At 38.4% G+C, this 22,739-nt stretch overlaps 3 protein-coding genes across 6 annotated transcripts in view; 2 read left to right on the top strand and 1 right to left on the bottom strand.

Moving 5' to 3' along the window:
- Positions 1-2,029, top strand: part of LOC115233751 (hairy/enhancer-of-split related with YRPW motif protein 2) — a 36,978-nt gene extending 34,949 nt beyond the window's left edge. The window contains exon 7 of the mRNA XM_029804311.1: positions 1-2,029. This exon is cut by the window's left edge and continues 11 nt beyond it. Coding sequence (XP_029660171.1) covers positions 1-184 — 184 coding nt within the window. The 3' untranslated portion in view covers positions 185-2,029.
- A 232-nt stretch (positions 2,030-2,261) lies between these two features.
- Positions 2,262-8,976, bottom strand: LOC115233749 (elongation factor 1-alpha). Of its 3 annotated transcripts, none has more exons than XM_029804308.1 (4): positions 8,830-8,976; positions 4,786-5,628; positions 4,169-4,662; positions 2,262-3,322 (listed from the first exon to the last, which is right to left on the bottom strand). In XM_029804308.1, the coding sequence occupies exons 2-4, from the start codon at positions 5,606-5,608 to the stop codon at positions 3,254-3,256; spliced, it is 1,386 nt and encodes a 461-aa protein (XP_029660168.1). In that variant the 5' UTR covers positions 5,609-5,628; positions 8,830-8,976; the 3' UTR covers positions 2,262-3,253. The 3 variants fall into 3 exon arrangements, with proteins under 3 accessions (XP_029660168.1, XP_029660170.1, XP_029660169.1); XM_029804310.1 differs by lacking the exon at positions 8,830-8,976 and adding an exon at positions 7,931-8,030; XM_029804309.1 differs by lacking the exon at positions 8,830-8,976 and adding an exon at positions 7,686-7,924.
- Positions 8,977-10,023: 1,047 nt separating this feature from the next.
- Positions 10,024-16,667, top strand: LOC115233733 (actin-binding Rho-activating protein-like). Of its 2 annotated transcripts, none has more exons than XM_029804284.1 (4): positions 10,024-10,228; positions 15,506-15,636; positions 15,753-16,002; positions 16,183-16,667. In XM_029804284.1, exons 1-4 carry the CDS (start codon positions 10,181-10,183, stop codon positions 16,288-16,290), a joined length of 537 nt encoding a protein of 178 aa, XP_029660144.1. In that variant the 5' UTR covers positions 10,024-10,180; the 3' UTR covers positions 16,291-16,667. The 2 variants fall into 2 exon arrangements, with proteins under 2 accessions (XP_029660144.1, XP_029660145.1); XM_029804285.1 differs by lacking the exon at positions 10,024-10,228 and adding an exon at positions 14,555-14,734.
- The last annotated feature ends 6,072 nt before the right edge of the window (positions 16,668-22,739 follow it).

Below are 22,739 nucleotides of genomic sequence, written 5' to 3'. Positions count from 1 at the left end.
CGCCGGTTCCTTTTACGTACCACTAACAGTCGAGGCGTCCATGATCAGGCCCTACCTAAGCTTTATCCCGGACACCGGACCCGACATCGTTCTCCATCCGGTCACGATATCGGTCAATTTTAATCACTTGTCACCGCCCGCGTGGTCGCAACAGCATAGTCCCATTCACCAGCATCAGACATAAGGGAGAAGCGAATGAAATGAAATGGTTTGTCATTTGATTACTAGTGTCTATCGTAGACGAGGGACGTATCCCCAGTTCTTTATCAATTTCTGATATCGATCCTTGACGGATTACACCGCACTAATTTGAAGCGATTGTATAAATTCGGGCGGGTTCTTGGATAATATTATCACATGTCGTGATAAAACCGGGAGCGATCATGAGGCCGTCCGTAGCTCTTGCGAGAATCACGAGCAACACTCACAGTTGCTCTATTTTATTAGTCGCAATACGCGATAGACGGAATAGAGCGATCTATATGCGTTACAATTCATTGATATAATTAATAATTTTGCTAAATCTTGTCATATTAAACTTTGGAAAATCTTATAAATTTCTGGATTAATCACGCGTGATGTTAGATATATTTGCAGAAATAATTAACACGTTCCGCGTTGAACTGATTTTAGAGACTTTCCGTTCACGCCATGTGGGACACATATGCGCTTGACATTATTGATATTAATTCTTATAGTCTGCTTATAATATTTTGCATCGTGTATAGATCGCTTGGTTGATGTACATTGCCGAAGTCGAAGATGTTTGTAACATTTACCGAGGCTGTGGGTCGTTTTAGCATTTATGAGAGGAAGCGAGAGAGAGATAAAGAATGAGAGAATGAATGAAAGAGAGAGAGAGAGAGAGAGAGCATGTTAAGAATTTGTACATAGGTAGAGTATTAAGAATAGAAAGCCCAAGTCGTTTTGGCTTTGATGTGTCTTTCTTCGTCGTTAATCTGTATAATTCAGACACTCCCATTTTCCTTCTTCCCTGACGGATATCTCATCTCGTTCCTCTTTTCGCTCCATTTATTCTCCTTCTTGGACTCGCTTATTTTCCATTTTGTCAGTTCTAAAAACTTTTCGCGCATGCCGTGTTCTCTTAGTCAAGAATCAGTATGAAATGTTGGTATGTACTGTAAGAATTATGTGATAAAAATTTAGAACTGAATTAAATATTGAACTGTGAATTGCTTTGGTCATCCTGAGCCTTGCCTTTGCCTCGCCACATGGTTATATGCTGCAAGTTCAAGATGGCAGGATCTTCCGGATCCAGATTTTAAAATAATCATGCAGAGTCGAAAATGATCAAGAATTTTTTAGCACAGACTTTATTCGATTATTTGATTATTATTCTTTTAATTATGACATTCTCGTTATCTTTCCACTTCTTACAGTACTCATTACGGATATCGAATATCGATACATTGACTATTCGGTGGAGAGAGATACATGTCGTGTTTCAAAGTCAGGTATCCGGTTGGTATCAAGTTGGGATCCGGAAACAAATCCATTTTTTATGTAACATATGGAAAAATTTATTTCTGTTGGGTTTAACTTAGCAAACGCATGATAAATAAATGAATGTTATCAACCTGACAGAATTGATTCACGTAGAAGCGATGGGTGCTTGTTTCGAAATCCCGACAAATTGATCCGTATAAACCGACGATTTTCCGTATTCGAGACGTAAGTTAGCATAAAAGTGCCTACATATATCGATTCATGAATTCCTTACTTACATATGTGATTTGTATGTACGAAGAAAAAGTTTCATCATTCTTTTCTTTTCCGCGATTAATAATTTTGTGTCATGTTCGATTACGAGAGGATTGAGTCTGCTCGACGCCCCGCCAAAGAAAAACGGGCCTCAGCAATTAAAGACTGACCAAGAGCTGCATTACACTAAAAATTCTTGTAAAAGAGATCACTTGCATTAAATATATTTGTATATACCATGTGTCTATAGTTGTAACTTTAACAAAGAATTTATGCGGAATAAATTATATTTACCATATATAGAAAAGATCCCTCTTCTAGCGCCGATTATCTTTTTTATGTCATACCTGTATACACACGCTTCTCTTGCTTTCACATTTGAATCACAATCAAAGTGAAAGAGAAGGAAGCTATCTTACTTCTCGTAATTCAAATTGTCCAATTGCGATAGGATTAATAACAATTATTCGCTATCTGTCGCGAAATTATGAGAAGATACGTAATATAATCAGGGAAAAAATAAAGAGACCACTAGAGAATGCAATTAAAGATTTTTTTTATTACATCAACGTAATACTGGCTAAGGGTCAAAACAATATCATAGAACGCGTCTATGGTCAGCGGGAGGGTAGAGCGCCGAGGTTAACGTGGGCGACTCGCGACGGATGTCTCATCCTCTCCAAGGAGGCGATTCTACTTCCTCCGCTCTTCAGAGAGGGGAGATAGCCGGCGACTCGTTGATGACGGAGGGGGAGAGTATATAGTCCCTAATGATCCCTAACTACAGATAAGTATCTTATAAGTATAATAAAAACTAATCGCGCGCACAGCGAGGCAACCAAGTCTCGGAACAAATCAGCCTTAACGAACCCTTCGAAAAGAATCGATCGAGTGAAGTCTTGCTGGGACGCGCGAGCCAGCGGTGCTCGCCTCGTCGTCGTCGCTGCGGCGTAAATATTCGTTGCGGCGTCCCGCGATACATCATCGATGAGATATATCCGACAGACAGGGAAAGGCGATGCAGCCGCTGCCTCGCTTCTTCTTCCCTCCCGCTGAACGAGAACGAGAGAAGATACCAGGCGTGGCTGTCCTCGCGACATCCCGTTTGTTATTGTTGTTGTTTGTCGGATGTTGTATCATCAATTGAAAAACCTAACTACACAGAGTCCAAGGGAACTGAGTACCTGGTAATATCGGACACATATCGTCAATATCGAGTAATTAATGATAAACGCGGTGAGACGCGGGGCGACGCGTCCCCCTAGCATATGTGAGGCGTGCGCGGGGCGTGGGTGAACTGAATGTGTAGGTTCGGATAGATGCGCGGATTCAACACTACCGGGTAATGTAACGGGGGTAAGCACAACATCTTATGACTTTTGGTATTAGTCGACGAGTAGTATGAGTCGAGCATAGGGGCAGCCACCGCGGCGGCGTGCTGCGTCCTGACGGTAGGACCCCGCTGCGCGGGGACGCCTGCTGACACGGGGCACCAGCCGGCGGACTGCGAGCTTCCGAGGAAGCTTGATGGTTACTTTTTCTTCTGGGCTTTCTCCGCGGCCTTTGTTACCTTGCCCTGGGTGTCTTTGAATGTGACGCTCTGCGAGAGAAATAGTACAATATTCTCATTATGCGACGTTATAATTAATATCTTGGAACAATCGGCATTTCGTAGCATAAAAATTAATTTAGAGTAGAAAACAATTCTATTTTTATAAATGTGATGAGATATAATATTTAAAAAAATGATAAAATTTATTAGAAAGAACGGAGAGCTCGTTTCTCATTTATAGGAAAAATTTGCAAAATTAAGGTTTTTATTACGATAATTTATATATAGTAGATTATTTTCATATATACTTTTCTGGACTGTTATCAATCGCAAATTTAAAATAAATAGAATGTAGATAGAGAATTTTGATATTTTACCATGATGAAGCGATTGTCATGCATGAAATAAGATTTGCGTGACAATACGCTTTGAGATTGATTGACTCAAAATTGAAAATAATTTTTTTAAGCGACTAGGAATGGAATAAATTATTAAATAATGAATTATATAATTATATAATTCTATAATTATACAATTTTCTCTATAAATGAGAAACGAGCTTTCCATTCTTTCTAATAAATTTTATCATTTTTTAAAATATTATATCTCATCACATTTATAAAAACAGAATTGTTTTTTTTTCTCTAAATTCGTAAGAAATTAAAATTTCGTAAACAAATTTGGTCCAGTCTTATCATATCTCCCCTCCCCTCTGCAAAATAATTATGTATTATATTATATAATGCAAATAAATTATATAATTCGAATTATATAATTTATTAGGATTATACAATTTAATAATTATATAATTCATTAGATCTTACAATTTCGTAAACAGGCTTGGTCCAGTCTTATATACTTTATATACTCCCTTTGCAAGATAACTCGTCGTACCTTAATAACACCCACAGCGACGGTCTGACGCATATCGCGGACTGCGAAACGACCCAGGGGTGGAAACTCCTGGAAGGCCTCGACGCACATCGGCTTGGTCGGCTGCAGCATCACGATGGCCGCGTCCCCGCTTTTGATGCTCTTTGGGTTCTCCTCGGTAGTCTTACCGGTACGACGGTCGCATTTCTCCTTAATCTCGGCGAACTTGCACGCGATGTGGGCGGTGTGGCAATCGAGGACCGGTGTGTAACCGTTGCTGATCTGTCCCGGGTGATTAAGTACGATCACCTGGGCGGTGAAGTCGGCGGCGCCGCGCGGCGGCTGATTCTTGGAGTCGCCGGCCACGTAGCCGCGCCTCAGCTCCTTCACGGAGATATTCTTCACGTTGAAGCCGACGTTGTCGCCGGGCAGGGCCTCCGTCAGTGCCTCGTGATGCATCTCGACGGACTTTACCTCGGTGGTGAGAGCCGCCGGCGCGAACGTAACCAGCATACCTTAAAATTGCAGATGAGTTTGCTTAAGATTTTACATTGATCAATCTTCAAAATTGTTGAAGACAGAGAGATAATTATATTCAATAAAAAAATTATTTTTTGGATATATCCAGCCGTATTCACCTGGTTTCAGGATACCGGTCTCCACCCGACCGACAGGTACGGTTCCGATACCGCCGATCTTGTAGACATCCTGAAGCGGCAATCGCAGTGCCTTGTCGGTGGGCCTGGAGGGTGGCAGGATGGCGTCGAGCGCCTCGATGAGCGTCTTGCCGTCGGCGTTGCCGTCCTTGCGCTCCACCTTCCAGCCCTTGTACCAGGGGGTTTTCGGGGAAGGCTCGAGCATATTGTCGCCGTGCCAGCCGGAGATGGGCACGAAGGCGACCGAGGCGGTGTTGTAGCCGATCTTCTTGATGTACGACGACACCTCCTTCTTGATCTCCTCGAAGCGGGTCTCCGAGTACGGCGGATCAGTCATGTCCATCTTATTGACGCCGACTATCAGCTGCTTCACGCCCAGCGTGAAGGCGAGCAGCGCGTGCTCGCGAGTCTGCCCGTTCTTCGAGATTCCGGCCTCGAACTCGCCGATACCGGCGGCGACGATCAGCACCGCGCAGTCCGCCTGGCTGGTCCCGGTGATCATATTCTTGATGAAATCGCGATGACCGGGCGCGTCGATGATGGTAACGTAATACTTGGCCGTCTCGAACTTCCACAGGGCAATATCGATGGTGATACCGCGCTCGCGCTCAGCTTTGAGCTTGTCCAGCACCCAGGCGTACTTGAAGGAGCCCTTACCCATCTCCTGCGCCTCCTTCTCGAACTTCTCGATCGTCCGCTTATCGATACCGCCGCATTTGTAGATCAGGTGACCGGTCGTCGTCGACTTGCCGGAGTCCACGTGCCCGATCACCACGATGTTAATATGGATCTTCTCCTTGCCCATGTTGTCGAGGTTCTAGCTACCTGCGAAGACGAATCGTTGAAAATTCAGAGATGAGATATTGATCGAGCGACAGGCGGAAAACAATAATGTATCGATTTCAATCTAATATTGCATATTCTTCCCCCCTTCACTATAAAACACAACGCAATATCTGTATATAAACTGGTGTCTCCGTTGTTAAATCGGTTGTACATTATAGACTCAAGGGAGACCCTTGTAAGCCAATGTTGAACCTCTACAGTATAGTTCGGCTATAGACGATTCTAAAAATGTTCTTTTATAAATAAGCTGCGTTCCATCGGCTGCTTGTTTGAACAGTGTATAGAATGGTAATTTAAATATTAATATTTTAGACACAATAATAGCTTCACGTGATGTAAAGACGTGTAAGATGTACAAATATTATAATTGTTCATTGTCAAATATTCATTAACATATTGTATGCGGGAAACGAGAATTATCGTTTGAACCCACATACACAATGTGTATCAGAATAATCTTTAATAATATCTAGACAAATATATCTTTTTACGCGACTAGGAGACTGTATTTAATATTATATCTTCGATAAGTAATATAATTGCGTCTTGTAATATCAATTTTTTTACGTTTATCTTTAAAATGCAACGCGATAAAAGCTACGCGCACGCAGCGCGTTGATCGGACATTAAAGAGGCAATAAATATTGACGCGCAAGGACACAGAGGACCTTTCACAAGCTACAAAGGGTATTGATTCGTTTCAAGGAGAGACCCACGCAGGGCTCGTGAATTCTCTCTCTCTCTCTCTCTCTCTCTCTCTCTCTCTTGACGTACGTGTATAAATATGAGTGGTATCGGATCGAGTGTGCGCGGTTATTTCCCGCCGAGGCGATTGCGATTTGCTGCGTAAAAAGGTGGAAGAACGGCTTCGCCACTCGATTATGTCGATTCGAATGAGATTAATTAGAGGGCTAGTTTGCGTTCCAATGAACTCGTCAAATCGGATTGTATCGCGCGGCCCAGGTAATCCATCCTGCGAGTTCGCATTTTAGATCAATAAAGGGTGTATGATACTGCCCTAGCAAAATCTCGGCCTACAGGGTGCGGTGCACAGGGTGTTTTAAAAGTTGCCTGTTCTTTTTTTTGACAGTGATAGACATTAAGGGGTACATATTAAGCGAATGAATATCGGATTCACGTCTTATAATAAAGAATTTAGATTTCGATATGAAGAGAGTAATTAAAAATAATTATTTAACTAATATTTTTCAAAAAAAAGTAAATTGATTAAGTAAATAATTATTTAATATATTTTAAAAAATGGCTTTTGTGTGAGAGATTTTTTATAATCCTGAAAAATTTTTGAATAAAAAAAAGAATGCAGATAAATATTTATTGTCTGGTGTTTAAATTTTATTCTTATTAAATACGTTTTTATCGAGAGTCGTTATAGACTTTAAAGTTCAACTAAATTAAATTATACCGCAAACTGATATATTTCCCGATGTACATAAAGCAAAAAAATAGATTAGACTGAGATTAGACAACACACGCTAATCGTTTAATTTTAAATTATTCACCTATAAAATTTTTTAAGAGAGAAGTATAACTTAGAGAACGTATTTCATTTTTAATTTTCATTTTTAAAATACGTTCCTTTTTATAACCGACGTCGGTACGAGTGTCTCCGACAGATGCGTCTAGGGAATCTCAGTATCTCGCAATTAGTTTGCATCTCTTCATTTACGCACGACGCGTTGCAACCCGCGTCTGTCTGTAGCCGGCCTACCTCTTCTAATAATAGTTATAGCCCCACGAAGGCGGCCATTTCTCAGAGGCGATTACTCGATCCGAAGCATTGCGGTATCACCGTACCAGGAATCTCCTCGAGAAACCATCATCCCTAAGAGCGGTTCCTCACGATTTTTTGCTCTCACAAACGATCGTGTGCGGTCGGAAATTTCGCTCGGATATATTCCTTCCCAGGTGGATGCGTTTCGGAAAGACTACATACGGATGCAACATGCATCACGATGCGATTACGACACATCGCGTAACGACTTCGGGACCATCGTCGGTGAATCGGTACCACTTACCTCGATCGAACTGTCGCCCGGAATCGATCGATCGCGACGACGTACACACCCGGATCCGCACCAAGCTTCCACACCCCGGGGGATAATCGCGTAATCCTGGAAAGAGTTTCGGACGGGGAAAAATAACGCGTAGAGCACACAACCGTCGATTATTTAATCGAATGTAACAATCACGTTACGCGTAATGGCCGGCCTTCCCTGTCGTCGCGTTATCAGACTCGCGCCGCTCGGAGGAAACCCTTTACCTGTCCGCTCGGAGAGAAACCCCCGGCTCGTGAACGTGCGACGAGCTTACGAGATGCGACGAGTCGAGGGCGGATTCGCCCGAGGAGCGGCGCGCCGGCTCGAATCGATACTCCCTGGCTGGCCGGCGCTTGCCGGCTTGAGCTTGCACGCAGCAGGACCGATCGAAGTCTTTCTCTCGCGACGTTGAGAATGTTATTTCGATTGAAGAGGTGATTAATGAGCGGTTCCTCACGATTTTTTGCTCTCACAAACGATCGTGTGCGGTCGGAAATTTCGCTCGGATATATTCCTTCCCAGGTGGATGCGTTTCGGAAAGACTACATACGGATGCAACATGCATCACGATGCGATTACGACACATCGCGTAACGACTTCGGGACCATCGTCGGTGAATCGGTACCACTTACCTCGATCGAACTGTCGCCCGGAATCGATCGATCGCGACGACGTACACACCCGGATCCGCACCAAGCTTCCACACCCCGGGGGATAATCGCGTAATCCTGGAAAGAGTTTCGGACGGGGAAAAATAACGCGTAGAGCACACAACCGTCGATTATTTAATCGAATGTAACAATCACGTTACGCGTAATGGCCGGCCTTCCCTGTCGTCGCGTTATCAGACTCGCGCCGCTCGGAGGAAACCCTTTACCTGTCCGCTCGGAGAGAAACCCCCGGCTCGTGAACGTGCGACGAGCTTACGAGATGCGACGAGTCGAGGGCGGATTCGCCCGAGGAGCGGCGCGCCGGCTCGAATCGATACTCCCTGGCTGGCCGGCGCTTGCCGGCTTGAGCTTGCACGCAGCAGGACCGATCGAAGTCTTTCTCTCGCGACGTTGAGAATGTTATTTCGATTGAAGAGGTGATTAATCGTCGTCGTTTAGGACGATTTACTCACCCGGGGACGTCGACGTCGATGGATCTTCGCTTCGAAAATCACCGCTTCGACGTGCTTTCCGCGTCGTTCCAGCCGCGCACGCAAGCTCGAGGAGCGCGAAGGAAAGAAAGAGAGAGAGAGATTGAGGGAGGGTGAGAGGAAGAGGGTGAGCGACTGGGAGAAGGAGAAAGAGAGAAGGCTCGATCTGGGGTGGATGAACAAACGACCGACGTGCCATCTAAACGCGTTTGCGGCGCTTGCGCCCGCACGCGTTTCCGCGTTGCGGCCCTTCCCGATTGGTCCCCGGCTGGTCGGCGAGCGTCTATTTTCCTCCTCGGCGATGACAAAAGAACGACTTGGTCGTCGTGGCCGACGCTCGCTCGCTCTCGGTGCATTCCGCTCCGATGCGCACGCTCGTATGTCCGTCTCCGCAGGTCCGTCTCCTTTCCTGAGAACATGTTTTTCAACGCGGCTAATCCGCGAAGAAGGCGACGACATCGTCGACCGCCGGGTGTAATTGAATAACGAGATCGTCGCCGATGTATCTTGCGCGTTTTATCGCAGTTTTTATTGATCTTTCGCTCGCATTTTACGTTTATTGTTAAAGCAACAGGGACGTGTTGCATTTCGGGGACTTTGAGCCGGCGGGAAATCCGAGAAAGAGAGAGCGATAAATTTTTCGATTTTTTCTTTTAATTTTGTGTTTTTATATTTTTTGAATATAAGAAAAAACATATTATTTATTATTATTCTTTATTGAATAATAATTATAAGAAGGCAATGAAAGATGCTGCTTTCTATGATCACAAAAGTTCTTTTTATTTACTTTTAGTTATTTAAATATTAATTTAAATAAATAAATTTAAANATAATAAAATATTTATATTTATAATTTAAATATTTATTTAAATATTGTAAGTTGAAGGAATACAAGCGAATATAGATACAGTTAAAAGATTGTAAATATCCAGCGGGTATAACTACTGGCTGACCACGTCCGACTTTTACCACTGAATCTTCTTGCGATTTTTTTCACTATTTTCTTTATGTAAAAATATAATTTTTACTGATTTTCTTACAAAAATTGTATGCATTATACAGTAATAAGGAGACTTACTACATTTTTGTCGTTTTAATAGAAAGTATTTAATTCAAATTCTCGAAGATGTCGGCTACGTCACGTGCTCGCTACGATCATAAATAGAATCGAGCAGCCGTTCCAAAGTCATTGTGACGGAGGTCAGTGCTGCCTCCAAAGATCGCGAAGAAAATTAACTTTGACGTGCGCGATAACGTAATTTAAGATCCTCCTAGAGTCAATTCAATTAGGTAACCCGATAATTCCTTCGATAGAATTTTGGCGCTCGCGACGATGTCACTTTACGGCTCAGAGATGGAGAAGTATAGTGATTCTGAAGAGGTCAGTGACAATATTATTTACAGTGGCAAACCATGAAGGCCGTTTCCTTGATCTACTCTTGATATATAGATTTTTGCTCGAGATACTCAAGTAGACTGATGACCGTTCTACGTGTCTGATTGAAGAAATGACCGGACGTGACTACTGGCTCTATTACGTTTAGTTTTTATTTTGACTTCGAATTTTTTCACGACTTTTAATTTTCTTTTTATTTCTTTAGTTATGCGAATATATACGTATATGTATATTTAAATTTCTTTTCGTTGATGAAGTAAATTCTTATATTGACAAAACACATATTCAAGAAGAAAAGAGTGGCTATATATTTTTCATTATTTTGCGCGGGCGTTTACTTCCGAGTTGTTTAAATGATTCACTTTTCTTTCATTGCGGATAACTTGGGACGATCGTCGAAGGAAAAACCTCGTAAAATAGATTTAAAAGACGATTAGTCGTCACGAATTCCGGATTCATGACGAACGCGGCCGAAAATAACGCGATCGACGGCCAAAAATAACTGAGAACTAACGAGAGAGACGCTCGCGCGTCGCGATTTCCGCGATTGAATTGACGACTCATTTGTTATTCTAATATTTAAACGTTTTCTAACAACTCTTTGACGTATCATTGATATTTTAGTCGGCCCCAGACGTGTTGAAAAGGAGAAGCAAAACGTCGAATTCGAGACGGATCGAGATGACATTTACGGCAAAATACGTATTCCAAATTGGGATTTTCAACAAGCCAGAAATATAAACAAGATTTCGCGAATTTGACAACTCGCGGATATTTCCTGGTTTCCGTTTTTAGCCGAGCGCGCGTGCATGTTAACGGTACACTTAATACATGTTCTACTTTATCCAGGTCGATCGTTACGTCAAGACAACCTGCTTTCTTTAATCTTTTGTGTAGAGGCACTTATGAGTTTCTTACATAGTGTTATCTTTATTTATAATTAAATTATTATAGAATTTTATATATATTTTTTCTATGCGCGTGTCTAATAAATAAATAGTTTTACGTCAGAAAATATTTATAATACGATAAAAATGCCGAATGTTCAATGAGCGTGATTAAAATTGAGCGAGAAATTCTCTCTTACGTTTAACTTTGTTAAAATTACTAACATTACTTTTCAGAGAATTTCTGAAACTTTCAGATTGTCAAATATTCTATTTTGAACTGTTAAATGAAAAAAAAAAGACGTAGCGTTCAACGAGGTCATTTATCCAAGGCTAGGAATTAAGAAACTGACCCTTTTTATATGTGTTTGATGACCTAATTTATATTTCATCTTGCAAGTTTCTTTTGGCGGTCAATGTTTTAAGAAGAAAATATATCTATTTTCTTTATTTCATCGATGACTAATAAACATTACACGATAATGTATATTGTGTCGCACTCCCAAAAGTACTCATTAAAGAATTTGAAAGCTTGCGATGCGATTTTAAAACGTCGTTATTTTTTTCGATATTAACATAATTTATTTATCTTTGAAGCAACTATTTTATTTTTGCTGTTGAACAGTAATTTCTTTTTTTTTTAATGTATCAAGATCTTTTATTCCCGAAAGAACTCTATCGATTATATTAAAATTAAAAAAAAAATAAAATAAAAATGAAAATGGACGAGTTGTTAGTCGCGCGAATACCGGCTGTGACTAATAAAACACGAGTGCCAAATATCTCGAGTTTGTGACGGAGAAAAGACTCGAATACCGACACCCACGTGTCGTTGACATCGGTCAATGGCGCGTGCATTTACGTTGACGCACGTGCAAACGTTTCACGCGTGGCCTTTCGATGTGTCATGTGTGTGATTGTCCAAAAAACGCAAATTTTTTAAAATTAAATTGCATTTTAGATTTTTGATTCTAGTGGTTATTCCGCAGATGAAATAGTGAGACGCTACATTAATCTTAAATTACTGTATCGCTATATTAGATGTCTAGATAATTCAAGGAAATAGCTTGATGTCATCCGTGCGACTTTATGACTTTCATTTGGCCTCGGTTACATCAGTTCGTCAACGCGGATTCGCCTAATTACTTCGAAATTTGGCGCGGCGTGCCAAAAACAAGTTGCACATCTTATCGGTTGGAGAAATATTGCTTTCATGTGACGGCTTTGAATGCCTATCATATAATAGCATCGTATTTAAATTTGGATGTCGTTGATCATGATCTCCAAAAGGGGGAGCGAATGATTCCATATATAAAACGCTGTTATTAATATACTCATAAGAAAAATAATAAGCTATAGATTTATAGCAACTTCCTGCAGCAAATAGGAAGATTTAAGTGTGCTTCGCAGCAGGGAAAATTCTTCCAAAGTTTATCTTCTTGCTGTATTTATAAAGATACTTTGCAGTTTCATTGAGAGACATCACCATCGTAAACTCCAGCATACTCCTATTTCCGTTATACCGTACGAATCCAAGCTCATCTCTTGCTTATTTATAGCACGCACGTGGCCGACTTTTGATTGCATACGTTGTCTTAGGTTAGTCTTATTGCGTTATTCCAGCAGATTTTGCTTTATTGCATCTTTGACATGAGATTTGTTCACAAAGAGAACAAAAGAATTCACTACGGGGTCATCGCCACATTGCGAGGGTCATCAGTGGGATAATTTATAGAATCCTCTGGCGCGATGATCGTTATATGTATGATCTCTGGAATTTTTCACAGCATCTTTAATATTATCCGGATCTAAATTTGTCTCAAAAATTTCACTCACGTCAAGATCGAGCTTTTTTATTTGATTTTGCGATATATAAAAATAATTGTAAGAAATTGTCAATTTATTTTAATGTCCCGATGCTAAAATTTTTAAAGAAATGATTTTCTTTAGAAAAGGAAGAAAAGAAAATGTCATTACGAGTGCGCATTTTCGGACTTCGCACTATAGTAAGAAGGACAGAATGACGTATTCATTTGTTGATGCGACAAATCTAATTTCAGAATGCGTTTTCTGAACGCTGAGAATGCGACGTCATAAATGTCAACTTGCTGAGGCTCCTTTTATGACCAGCCATCCGGCGATGTTTGCGCGCAATTAACGTTTCTCGCGAAAGGAATAAAAGATCGATCTGCGTAATGAATTAAATTTCGCGAGACTTACGTAACTTACGAATAATATCCCGGAAATTGTGTGTTACGGCGCTATTATTATCAGTCATAATATTTTAAATTATAACTTCTCTCTTTTTTGTAAATCTCAGTTATACATTTTTACAATTCTTATTTTATATATTAATTATAATAATAAAACAAAATAATTGAAACGTTTAGGTGGAATACATATTTTGCCAAATAAAAATGGAATTTGTCGTGATAACGAAATAGCAGTAACTTCAATAGACATTATGTAAAGCAGCGTAGAATTATACATGAAGGGGTTAATGGGGGAGAGAGAGATGAGTAGCACAAACCTATTCGATCATTATAAATAAGGAATTCGAAAGACTATCCTATGCCCTGATTTATGCGCGTCCGAACGCCAGCTCGTATATTGTCAATATGTCAGTGACAAATTGTCTGCTTCCTCGCCGATAGTTAATTTGGGAAATCAAATTCACGCCGTGCCGTCGAATACGCGTCAAATACTCGTTGCACGTCTCATGCCTCTTTATCAGGTGTACTCAGGTGTCTAAACGTGTTGTGTAATTATTCAAATCACTGACAGATTGACAATATACGAGTTGGTGTTCGGATGCGCATAAATCAGGGCATAGGATCTTCCGAATTTTTTATTTGTAAGGATCGAATAGGTTTGTGCCACCCGTCCCCCTGTCCCGTCAACTTCTTCATGCATAATTCTACTATAATATTCCGAAATAAATTGAAATAATTTGAATAAATTTTTACAAAATCTTGTTATAGATAATAAAAAACATGCCGATTATTTTAATTAAGTAAAATAGATCTGAATCAAAATACCGGTCAGCCAAGTCTTCAACGGTTAACAAGCGAAATTTATGGCAGCGAACGCATATTGATATTCCCTGGAAATGTTAAGATCTGTTTCTTGCAAATATACTGTACCAAGCATTTATCAGATAAACAAACGAGAAGAGCGAGAGAGAAATTTGCTTGCGGATTAATTCCCGAAAGCAGAACATGAATGAATTTGCGGGCCAGCTGGGGCGCGCAATTGAAGAATTATCACTTCCGGAACGCGCAGGGTCGTCTGGCAGCCAATCAAGAGTCCGGGAATCGGCTCGGAAATGCGGCAAATATTTCGGCCCGAGCCGAAATATCGAAAGGTGGGAGCCTCTCGGTGCCGTCGGTTTCTTATAAAAAGAGACGTCCGACGTCGCGACGTCGTATTCGCGCCGGCGGTGGTGAACAAAAACGTCATTGGAATATCGAAAGGTGAAGCACGGTGTTGTTTCAAAATTTATCATTTAGATAAAAAATTTCTTCCTTTTTTTAAAACGTTGGTTTTATTTTGTAAAACTTTGTTGGATTAAAATTGTGGGGCTGCAATGTCTTCGGCGATGTATGTAAGTATTGGTGAAGTTTTTCAGTTACGCACACAACTATAGAATTATCGGAAAACATTCATTAATAATAATGTCTTGAAATATACAAATTGAATGAAAAGCTTTCTTAAGGGAAATTTTTAGATAGGCTAGATATTAATACAAAGATATATATCATATTGAAGATAAAAGACGAATAAAAATTATAGAAATAAATGGATAATTTTTTTTTCAATAAGCTTTTTATGCGCGTTGTTAATATCACGTTTTAAAAGATTATAATATTTGACAAATGAGAAAAATACAATTTAGAAACAAAATGTAACATTTTTCTTAAAAGAGTGACAATTTTATAGATTTAAAGTTTTTTCCCTAAAGTGACAAGATAGCTAAAACTCAATTTTTGAAACGAATAAATAGGAAAATATGATTACGTATAAACGAATGTAACTACAGATATGACCGTGAAAATTTGTCAAGATGCCACTAAGACATCTTTTATGGTCAGGGTCAATCCATATGTTCAAATTGGCAGAATTCCAAAAAATTCCTGGCTTATTAGGCGTCGAATGACTTAACTCATTGACGTCTGCGTAATTTAATATGCAGTTTTCCTTTTCTAAACAACTTTAAGTTTCAAACATTTCCAGGGAATTTACATTTATGTGTTTCTCTTCCATTTTTTAAATTTCAAGTTGAAAATCATTCTTTACGCGAGCAATTTGAACTAAATACTAAATCGACTAAAAATAACGAATTAAAAATAAATATGTCTTTGTATCACTTTTGAAGGAATCCTTGGGTGCCAAGGTTGCTATGTTCAATCAATATGCCAACAAACACAAAGATAAGCAGAGCAAAAATCCATTCACGTCTGGTATAAACATTGAAAAACCAAAATTCTCCAAAGAGGAATACGGCAGGTACTTGAAATTTAGTTAGATTTGTCATTTAATGAAAACTCTGTTTTTTTTTAATGCGATATATAATTTTATCAATAATAATATTTACAATTTAATTGTGATATTATTTGCTTCAGACCAGAAGCAGGTTCCTTATCGGATCTGCGTGGTCGCAAGGCAAATGCCCATATACTGAAGGAAATTTTGGAGCTTTGTGAAATTATTAGTCACGAAGGCACACCCTGCCGAGATCATCCCGACGTAATTGCCATTACGTTTGGTGATATCTTCAATATTTATACTAATATTAGCAGTAAATGCGTAGGCTTGTTATTGAGAGCGAGGAAGCAGAAGTATCTGGAATTCGAAGGCGAATGCCTTTTCCAGGTAAATCGGCTTGAGAATGAGTAATATTCTTATATTTAATACAGATTTTTTAAATCTAATTATATTTACAGATGTATCACCAAAGATTAAACTTGATAAAAATTGATAATTAATGTATTATTCCGTTAATATTTTTATTACGTTATATTATATAACATAAATTCAATTTCTTTTTTACAGAGAAGAGACGATGATGTGCCGATATTTTTAGTTAAGCCCATCGAAGAAATTCGTGAAGAGTATAATCAACGACTTCAAGAAATCCGGAAGGATTTGCTGGACACTTAATGTAAATAATGACAAATTAATAATTATATAATAATTACCATCTAATTATTAAATATAAAAGATTATTATTTTCTAATTCTATTAATATTATCTATCCTCGAAAGGAACATTCGCAGCCTGTATTTATTCGCCTATATTTTATAGTAATACAAATGAGACCATTGTATAATATGTGATTTGTTGTATTCGTCTCTTGGGTTCTATATGTTAAGAATGAATGCCTGCAAATCGATGTAAATATTCCACGGGTAGTGCAAATGAAATACGTTAATGCGACAGTAAAATATAATCAGTACGATTAATACAATTTTTATGGAACACTTCTTTGAGTCATCGTTGTATAAATATAGGGCGTAATAAATAATTAATATATCTTACATATTTTTTTACTTAATCTCTTTTGAAGACATTTGGATAGTTTGTACATCTCACATATATCTTTTTACGATTTTTTAAGATTATATTATTTTAATATATATATGTATTTTTCTTTTCAAGCTAAACAATTTTAAAAATAGGAGCAGATTTTAGAGGAGGAGAGGAGAAGACGTGCGAAGTAAAGAGCAGGTAATCGCATAATTTATATTTGTATATACAGTCACTTTACAACGCGCACTTTGTTACACAGTGTATAGCTCGATTACTTTAGGTCAGCGAACGCCAGGTGTGTGATCTTGGTAAAGACGATATCAAAGTAAAAAAGAAACTAATTAATAAGAGGGGCGCCTTGTGCGGCGTACATTTCTCTCGCGCGAAAAAGACGACGGCGACGACGCTGTGAAAAGGGGTATTTAATGTCCGTCCGAGCGGAAGCTTCTCGATAAGCCTCCTTAACATAAGATGCCAGGACAGACCGAAGCCTCGTATTTTCACCGCGTATTTAGCGCCAGCTAATGCAGTTGCTTCAGTCGTTCGCTTCAAAGCCCTCGGTCTGGGAAAAATTTAGAATCGCGAACTCTCGAAATGTTTATACGTCTTAATGGTACTGGCAAAAGTTGTTGCCAACTTTGGCACCAAACGAGCAGTGAGAATAGAAGGCCTGAATCTTTCGCACGTTCAAAGGCAGCAAGTTCGATACAGCACTCGATGATACGTGAATATTACGATCGTCAAAATGTATACACTCCTTCCAAGAAAAAACACATCGATCGAGGGTCTCTATCTCTATATTGGCAGTAGCGTTAGTCGTATATTGCAACGGAAGCAAATTTTCTTCTTTCTGTTCGCGCCTCTCTTTGACTCATTTAAAATGGCAATTTTATTAAATTTATTTAATAGGTTTCGAGAATTATATATTTACAATATATAGTTTCTTAAATTTATCGCATAATCGAGAAAAAATAAATAAGTCCAATGAGAAAAAAAAGAGAAATATATAAATACAAAGAGTAAAAACGTTTCTTGGAAAATATAAAAAGGTATTAAAAAATTTTAATTTACAATAAAATGTGCATCGAGTCTCGAGAAGCGCAAATACACTTTTCCTCCATTATTTTTTTTTCGTCATCTTTAATTACGAATATGTGAGCAAGAAGTGCAATAGAATAAAGATGTTCAACAATTGCTTTTTCGAGTTTCTCCATTCTCGTTTGTGGGGCTTCACGTTATACTGGTGCATTTTGATATGTCAACGATGGGACAAACGCGGGAAGGATAAAAAACTTTCCAAAAGACAAAAATTTGCGTATCGAAAACGTGGGAGGGGGAAAAGGCGGGGAGTGGGAGACGGGAAAGGATATGTATGCAAAGATTGCGAGCGATTAATATTCGCGTTGCTCACGGATATAGTTCTCTCTGGGATCGCGATCGCAATCGATCGATATGTCGTAGAAATATCACGACCTTAATTAAGTCGTGAAATATCGTGACGCGTAAAATGGACAAGATTTTCAGCTTTTACAATAATATGTCCTATTATATGATATAATCTTGCGTAGTTTCGTTTTGGAGATTTCTTTAATACATCTTATACCAATGCATTTTACACCAATTCTCGGTTTTTCACGAAGTAGCTAGAATCACTACGACATATGCATATAAAGCATGTTCGAATACAAGTCAAAAAAATCCGACGATGTTCGCCGCAATTTCAGGTAAGCGTATTTTCCAAGCCGCGCATTAACATCTCACACTTGGCGTCGAAAATGTGGCTATTTTATTTCGAATTGTATTTTTCTACCATAAAGACGATCTTCGAGAAATGAAAATCAAATGGACCCATTTAGCGCTAAATGCAGGATGTCAATATTCGACCGAGATTAATGAGGCTTGATTCACACTATCAGGGACGGATTAATTTGGATTGACATATTGAAAAGTTTCAAAAAAGCTACTTGTCTTTAACACATTCATAAGAAAATAATTTTATCCTCTAACTTATAATGTTATTATTACTTATATATTATCAATATATATTCTATTATTATATATTATTTATACTTAATTATATAATTAATTCTATAATAATTTTAAATCAAGCAACGCATTAGCTAATTATTTAGGGTACTCGATATATGAAAGAATTTATAATTTTACAACATAATTTTAACTTTATTGTTTTATGTCTGCCTCTAAAATTCAATATAAACATAAGTTTAATTAAATAATTATATCTTAAGAAATAAAAAGAAACCTTAGAAAAAAATTCTACGCAAGTCTTACATTGTAAAGTACAAAAGTCTCGTTATGTATATTATTCATACAATTTAAAATTATCTATCTAAACTTATGATTATATATAAATAAAATATTTTTATATCTAAATTATATTTGTTAATTTAAAATAGGGTTTTTTTAGATTAGGTTTGCGAGATTGAAATGGGATATATATTATGACACATTATGAAGCTTTTTTGAAGCATCACTGAGCCCATAGTTTGAATCAAGCCTTTTATACATTGTCTCCGGAGATGTTTATAACGAACGATTTATGGTAGCGATCGATACATTGCGATTATGGACGTTGCGTAACTTTATCGATCGTTTCATGCTCCTTCTTCCAGAAGCGAGAAATCGTTGTTTCCTTGTGTGTAACTATTATAGTATTCGCCAATATTCGACTATATTGTGATCACTATGGTGCTAGCGTTTCTTAGACCGAGTTACATTAAGTTTGATTGCCAACAGCGTGATTTTATCCCGAAGACTTTCCGGTTTAGCGACATGTTGCCGTATAAATATTCACTTTTTGCTTTATTAAATAATCTTTTCAACCTTTCGAAGTATCGCAATATTATACGATAATAATGTTCGATTAATATCGATCGTATTAATCTTATCGATATAATCTCGTGTCTGACCATATGCTGCATTTTCTACTGCGTTCTTAAGTTTACGCGTTTAATATATTCATATCATTCTTTTTAACGCATTCTCGCTTTTTTATACTAACCAATTTTGTTTTTCTTCGGGATTCGACGCAATATTGGTAATCGTAACAATATAACGCTTGTCGAGCGGTTGCAACCGCAGACAGCGACTAAAATGGATTATAGTCTCACAGGTGGTAGAAAATAGCGAAATATTCGACGGTGTTTCTCAACTTTCTCTTACGCGTTACCGAGGATTTTGTAGAAATGCGCGTCGTCGAACACACGTACCTGTACACACCTCGGTATTTCTCGAAGGGCCCCTCGCGCGCCGATATTATTTCCGACATTTACGTGACCGGAAGGAAGCGTTTCCGCTGCTCGCGCTCACATTGCCGATGGTAATCACGTAAACATCCGTAAACCACCCACCGTTCCCAGACCTGTCCTGTCTCGCTATTTCGAATTATTACCCGTCTGCTCGCGTGTTGCTGCCTGCGAGAATTACGTGGTCGAGAATGAAAGATTTTTTCGTACCGTATATTTCTACGAATTTTTCAAGAGACGTGAAAAGAAGAATTAATACTGCAAAGTACATTTCGTGTATTGATCTTTTAGAAATTTGTTGTCTGTTGTATTCTTATGATTTCATTTGCGAAACGGATTTTATTCCGTGTATTTTTTACATTTCGTTCGCGAAAGTAGACAAGGCTGGAAACTTTTGGCGGTTTTTAAATTATTATCAACAACGGGGTTGCATACGATAATAAATTTACAATTAACTTAGGCGTTTAGCTATAATCCGTCCAAAGGGAAAAACACGGTCGCATCATTAACTCGACGTGTGTGTGTGTGTGTGTCCACTTTGTATGTATGTGTGTACACACACATACATACATACATATAAACATACATATATATATATGCGTGCATATATGTATTTGCGTGCATATGTAATATATCTGTCGAGATCACGCGAAAAATAAATGATGCACATCGCGAGCATCGTTCGAAGGCTAATCCGTGAATTAATTATGATAATTAGGTCGTGTTACAATGATTTTTAGGTCCGGTTATAAGTATATGGTACACTCTCTAGAACGAATAATTAATTCGTTATTTAGCATTACGTGGAAATTATTTACAGGCCACTCGCGTAGAACCGTCTCGCGCATCTGCTTCTCCCCTTCGTCGCTCATGCACGTCCTGGATTACGCGGACTCAAGCTAACTAAATTGGGATCGGTTACACCGATCGCGAGCTTCCGCTGCTACGCGAAGAACTTTGCTTGTTGCCTTTTGTCATAATGCAAGCGTGCATAGGCGTAACTTTCGGAGAAAGTCCATTCGCGTTCAAATCCGACATTTGATGACAAGATCAATTTATTTCTTTTAAAATAGGGTTTCCTTCTATAAAATGTTGATCTTTGTTAGAATCAAGCTTGCGGGAATTAATATTCGATTTATTAGCTTGATTAGTCGAATTGTGATGTTCAAATAATTATAATAATGTAATTAAAATTCAAGATACATAAATTATAATATTACTGAATTTTTGGTAATATATTACAAAAAATACGCGAATAATATAAATAATGTATTTTTTCAATACGCTTATGTAAATATAAATGTCAAATTTTTAATTAAAACCTAAATCAAAATATATTCAGTCCTTGAAGAATTAAGCGAGAAAAGATATCTATCCTTTATCAATTTAAATAATTTATTACTTTATAATAATTAATTTAATTTAATTCGATTCATTACTTTTATATATTAAGTTTAAATAATTATTGCTCTCTTTTTTACAGAATGGGTTAAATAAGCTTATTGCGCGAATATAATTTTTTTTTAGTTCTATAATTCGCGGGATATGAACGTCCACGGACTGCGCTTACGCCGGTCATCATTAGCGTCTACCTAAAAATTTTAACCCCGGTTTCCGTCCATCAAATGGAATGTAGACTTCTCTTATATATAATATATTTTTTTATTCTCCTGCGCATTTTGTAAAAAGCCTTCTCTACCTAAAAACAATGTATCGTGTGAATTCGTTTCTACTACTGGCAATAAATCAACAAGTCCATTAAAATACATCTTTCTTCTATTCTGGAAAATCCACGGTCATTTAAATCTCTCTACCGAACATTCAAACATAACACCGATTTATCATTTTTCTTCTTTCTCTTCTTCTGTCGTTTCTCTTTGTCTTTTTTTTTCTTTTTTATTTCGTCGTCCGTTCGCGTCCGCTTTAATCAGTCTTGGCATTGTAAAACGTTTAGATGTGCTTCGGTACAACTTATAAGTATAGATCCTATAACACGACGGCCACTTCATAAGCGACCTCGCCTCTCTCCTCGCTAAATTCACTAAATGTGCGCGCACGCACACGTCCGACACATACGCGTATACAGAGATAGATTCATACATATATATATATATATATATACGTATTCATATGTATATTAATCTCGTTACCTTAAAAATATATTATTGTCTTTCGATGAGAATGTAGCACTTAGTTCACCGTTTGTTCCTTTTTTCTCCTCCATCCGCGCGACGACGATCCCGATGATTGATCTCCGGTATCCGGATGATAACGTGAAATAATCGCGAGACGATCGATCTTGTAGCTTTCATCTACGCTTAAACCTCGATACTTGTGGTCGGCTCGAAGAATAGCGAGTGATTGAATACTGCGTCACTAGACTGAGAAAGTACTTCTTCTAATCCCTTATTTCTTATTTATTGGATGGCCCTATGAGAGAAGATAGTACTCGAGAAGCTCCTAACATACGTCGGTAAAAATTCTAATAGTGTCCGCATATTTCACACGACAGGGTCACTGAAACTCTTCGGTAGCGTGGCGTCTTCTTATGTAGACACGCGGTATCTTAAAATGGAAGGTTTTTGGTTCTCATTCTGGCTCTGGTTTCTTATTCAGACTTTTAAACGAATAATGCCATTACTGGTCATAATTCTGGGCTTACTTCGATCCTCGTTATTTCAACGAGACGTAACACTGTATTTAAGACTGAAGATTCTCCGGTCTTGGTCCGGTTTCTTTTTCGAGTTCTCATTTTCCCAAAAATATCTCGAAAATCATTCTTGAGAACGGGAGATGTAGTCAGTTTTTTAATTC

Source organism: Formica exsecta, unplaced genomic scaffold (genome assembly GCF_003651465.1).
Source record: "Formica exsecta isolate Colony F162 unplaced genomic scaffold, ASM365146v1 scaffold188, whole genome shotgun sequence".
Lineage (NCBI taxonomy): Eukaryota > Metazoa > Arthropoda > Insecta > Hymenoptera > Formicidae > Formica > Formica exsecta.
This window is presented reverse-complemented; position numbering and strand designations above follow the sequence as displayed.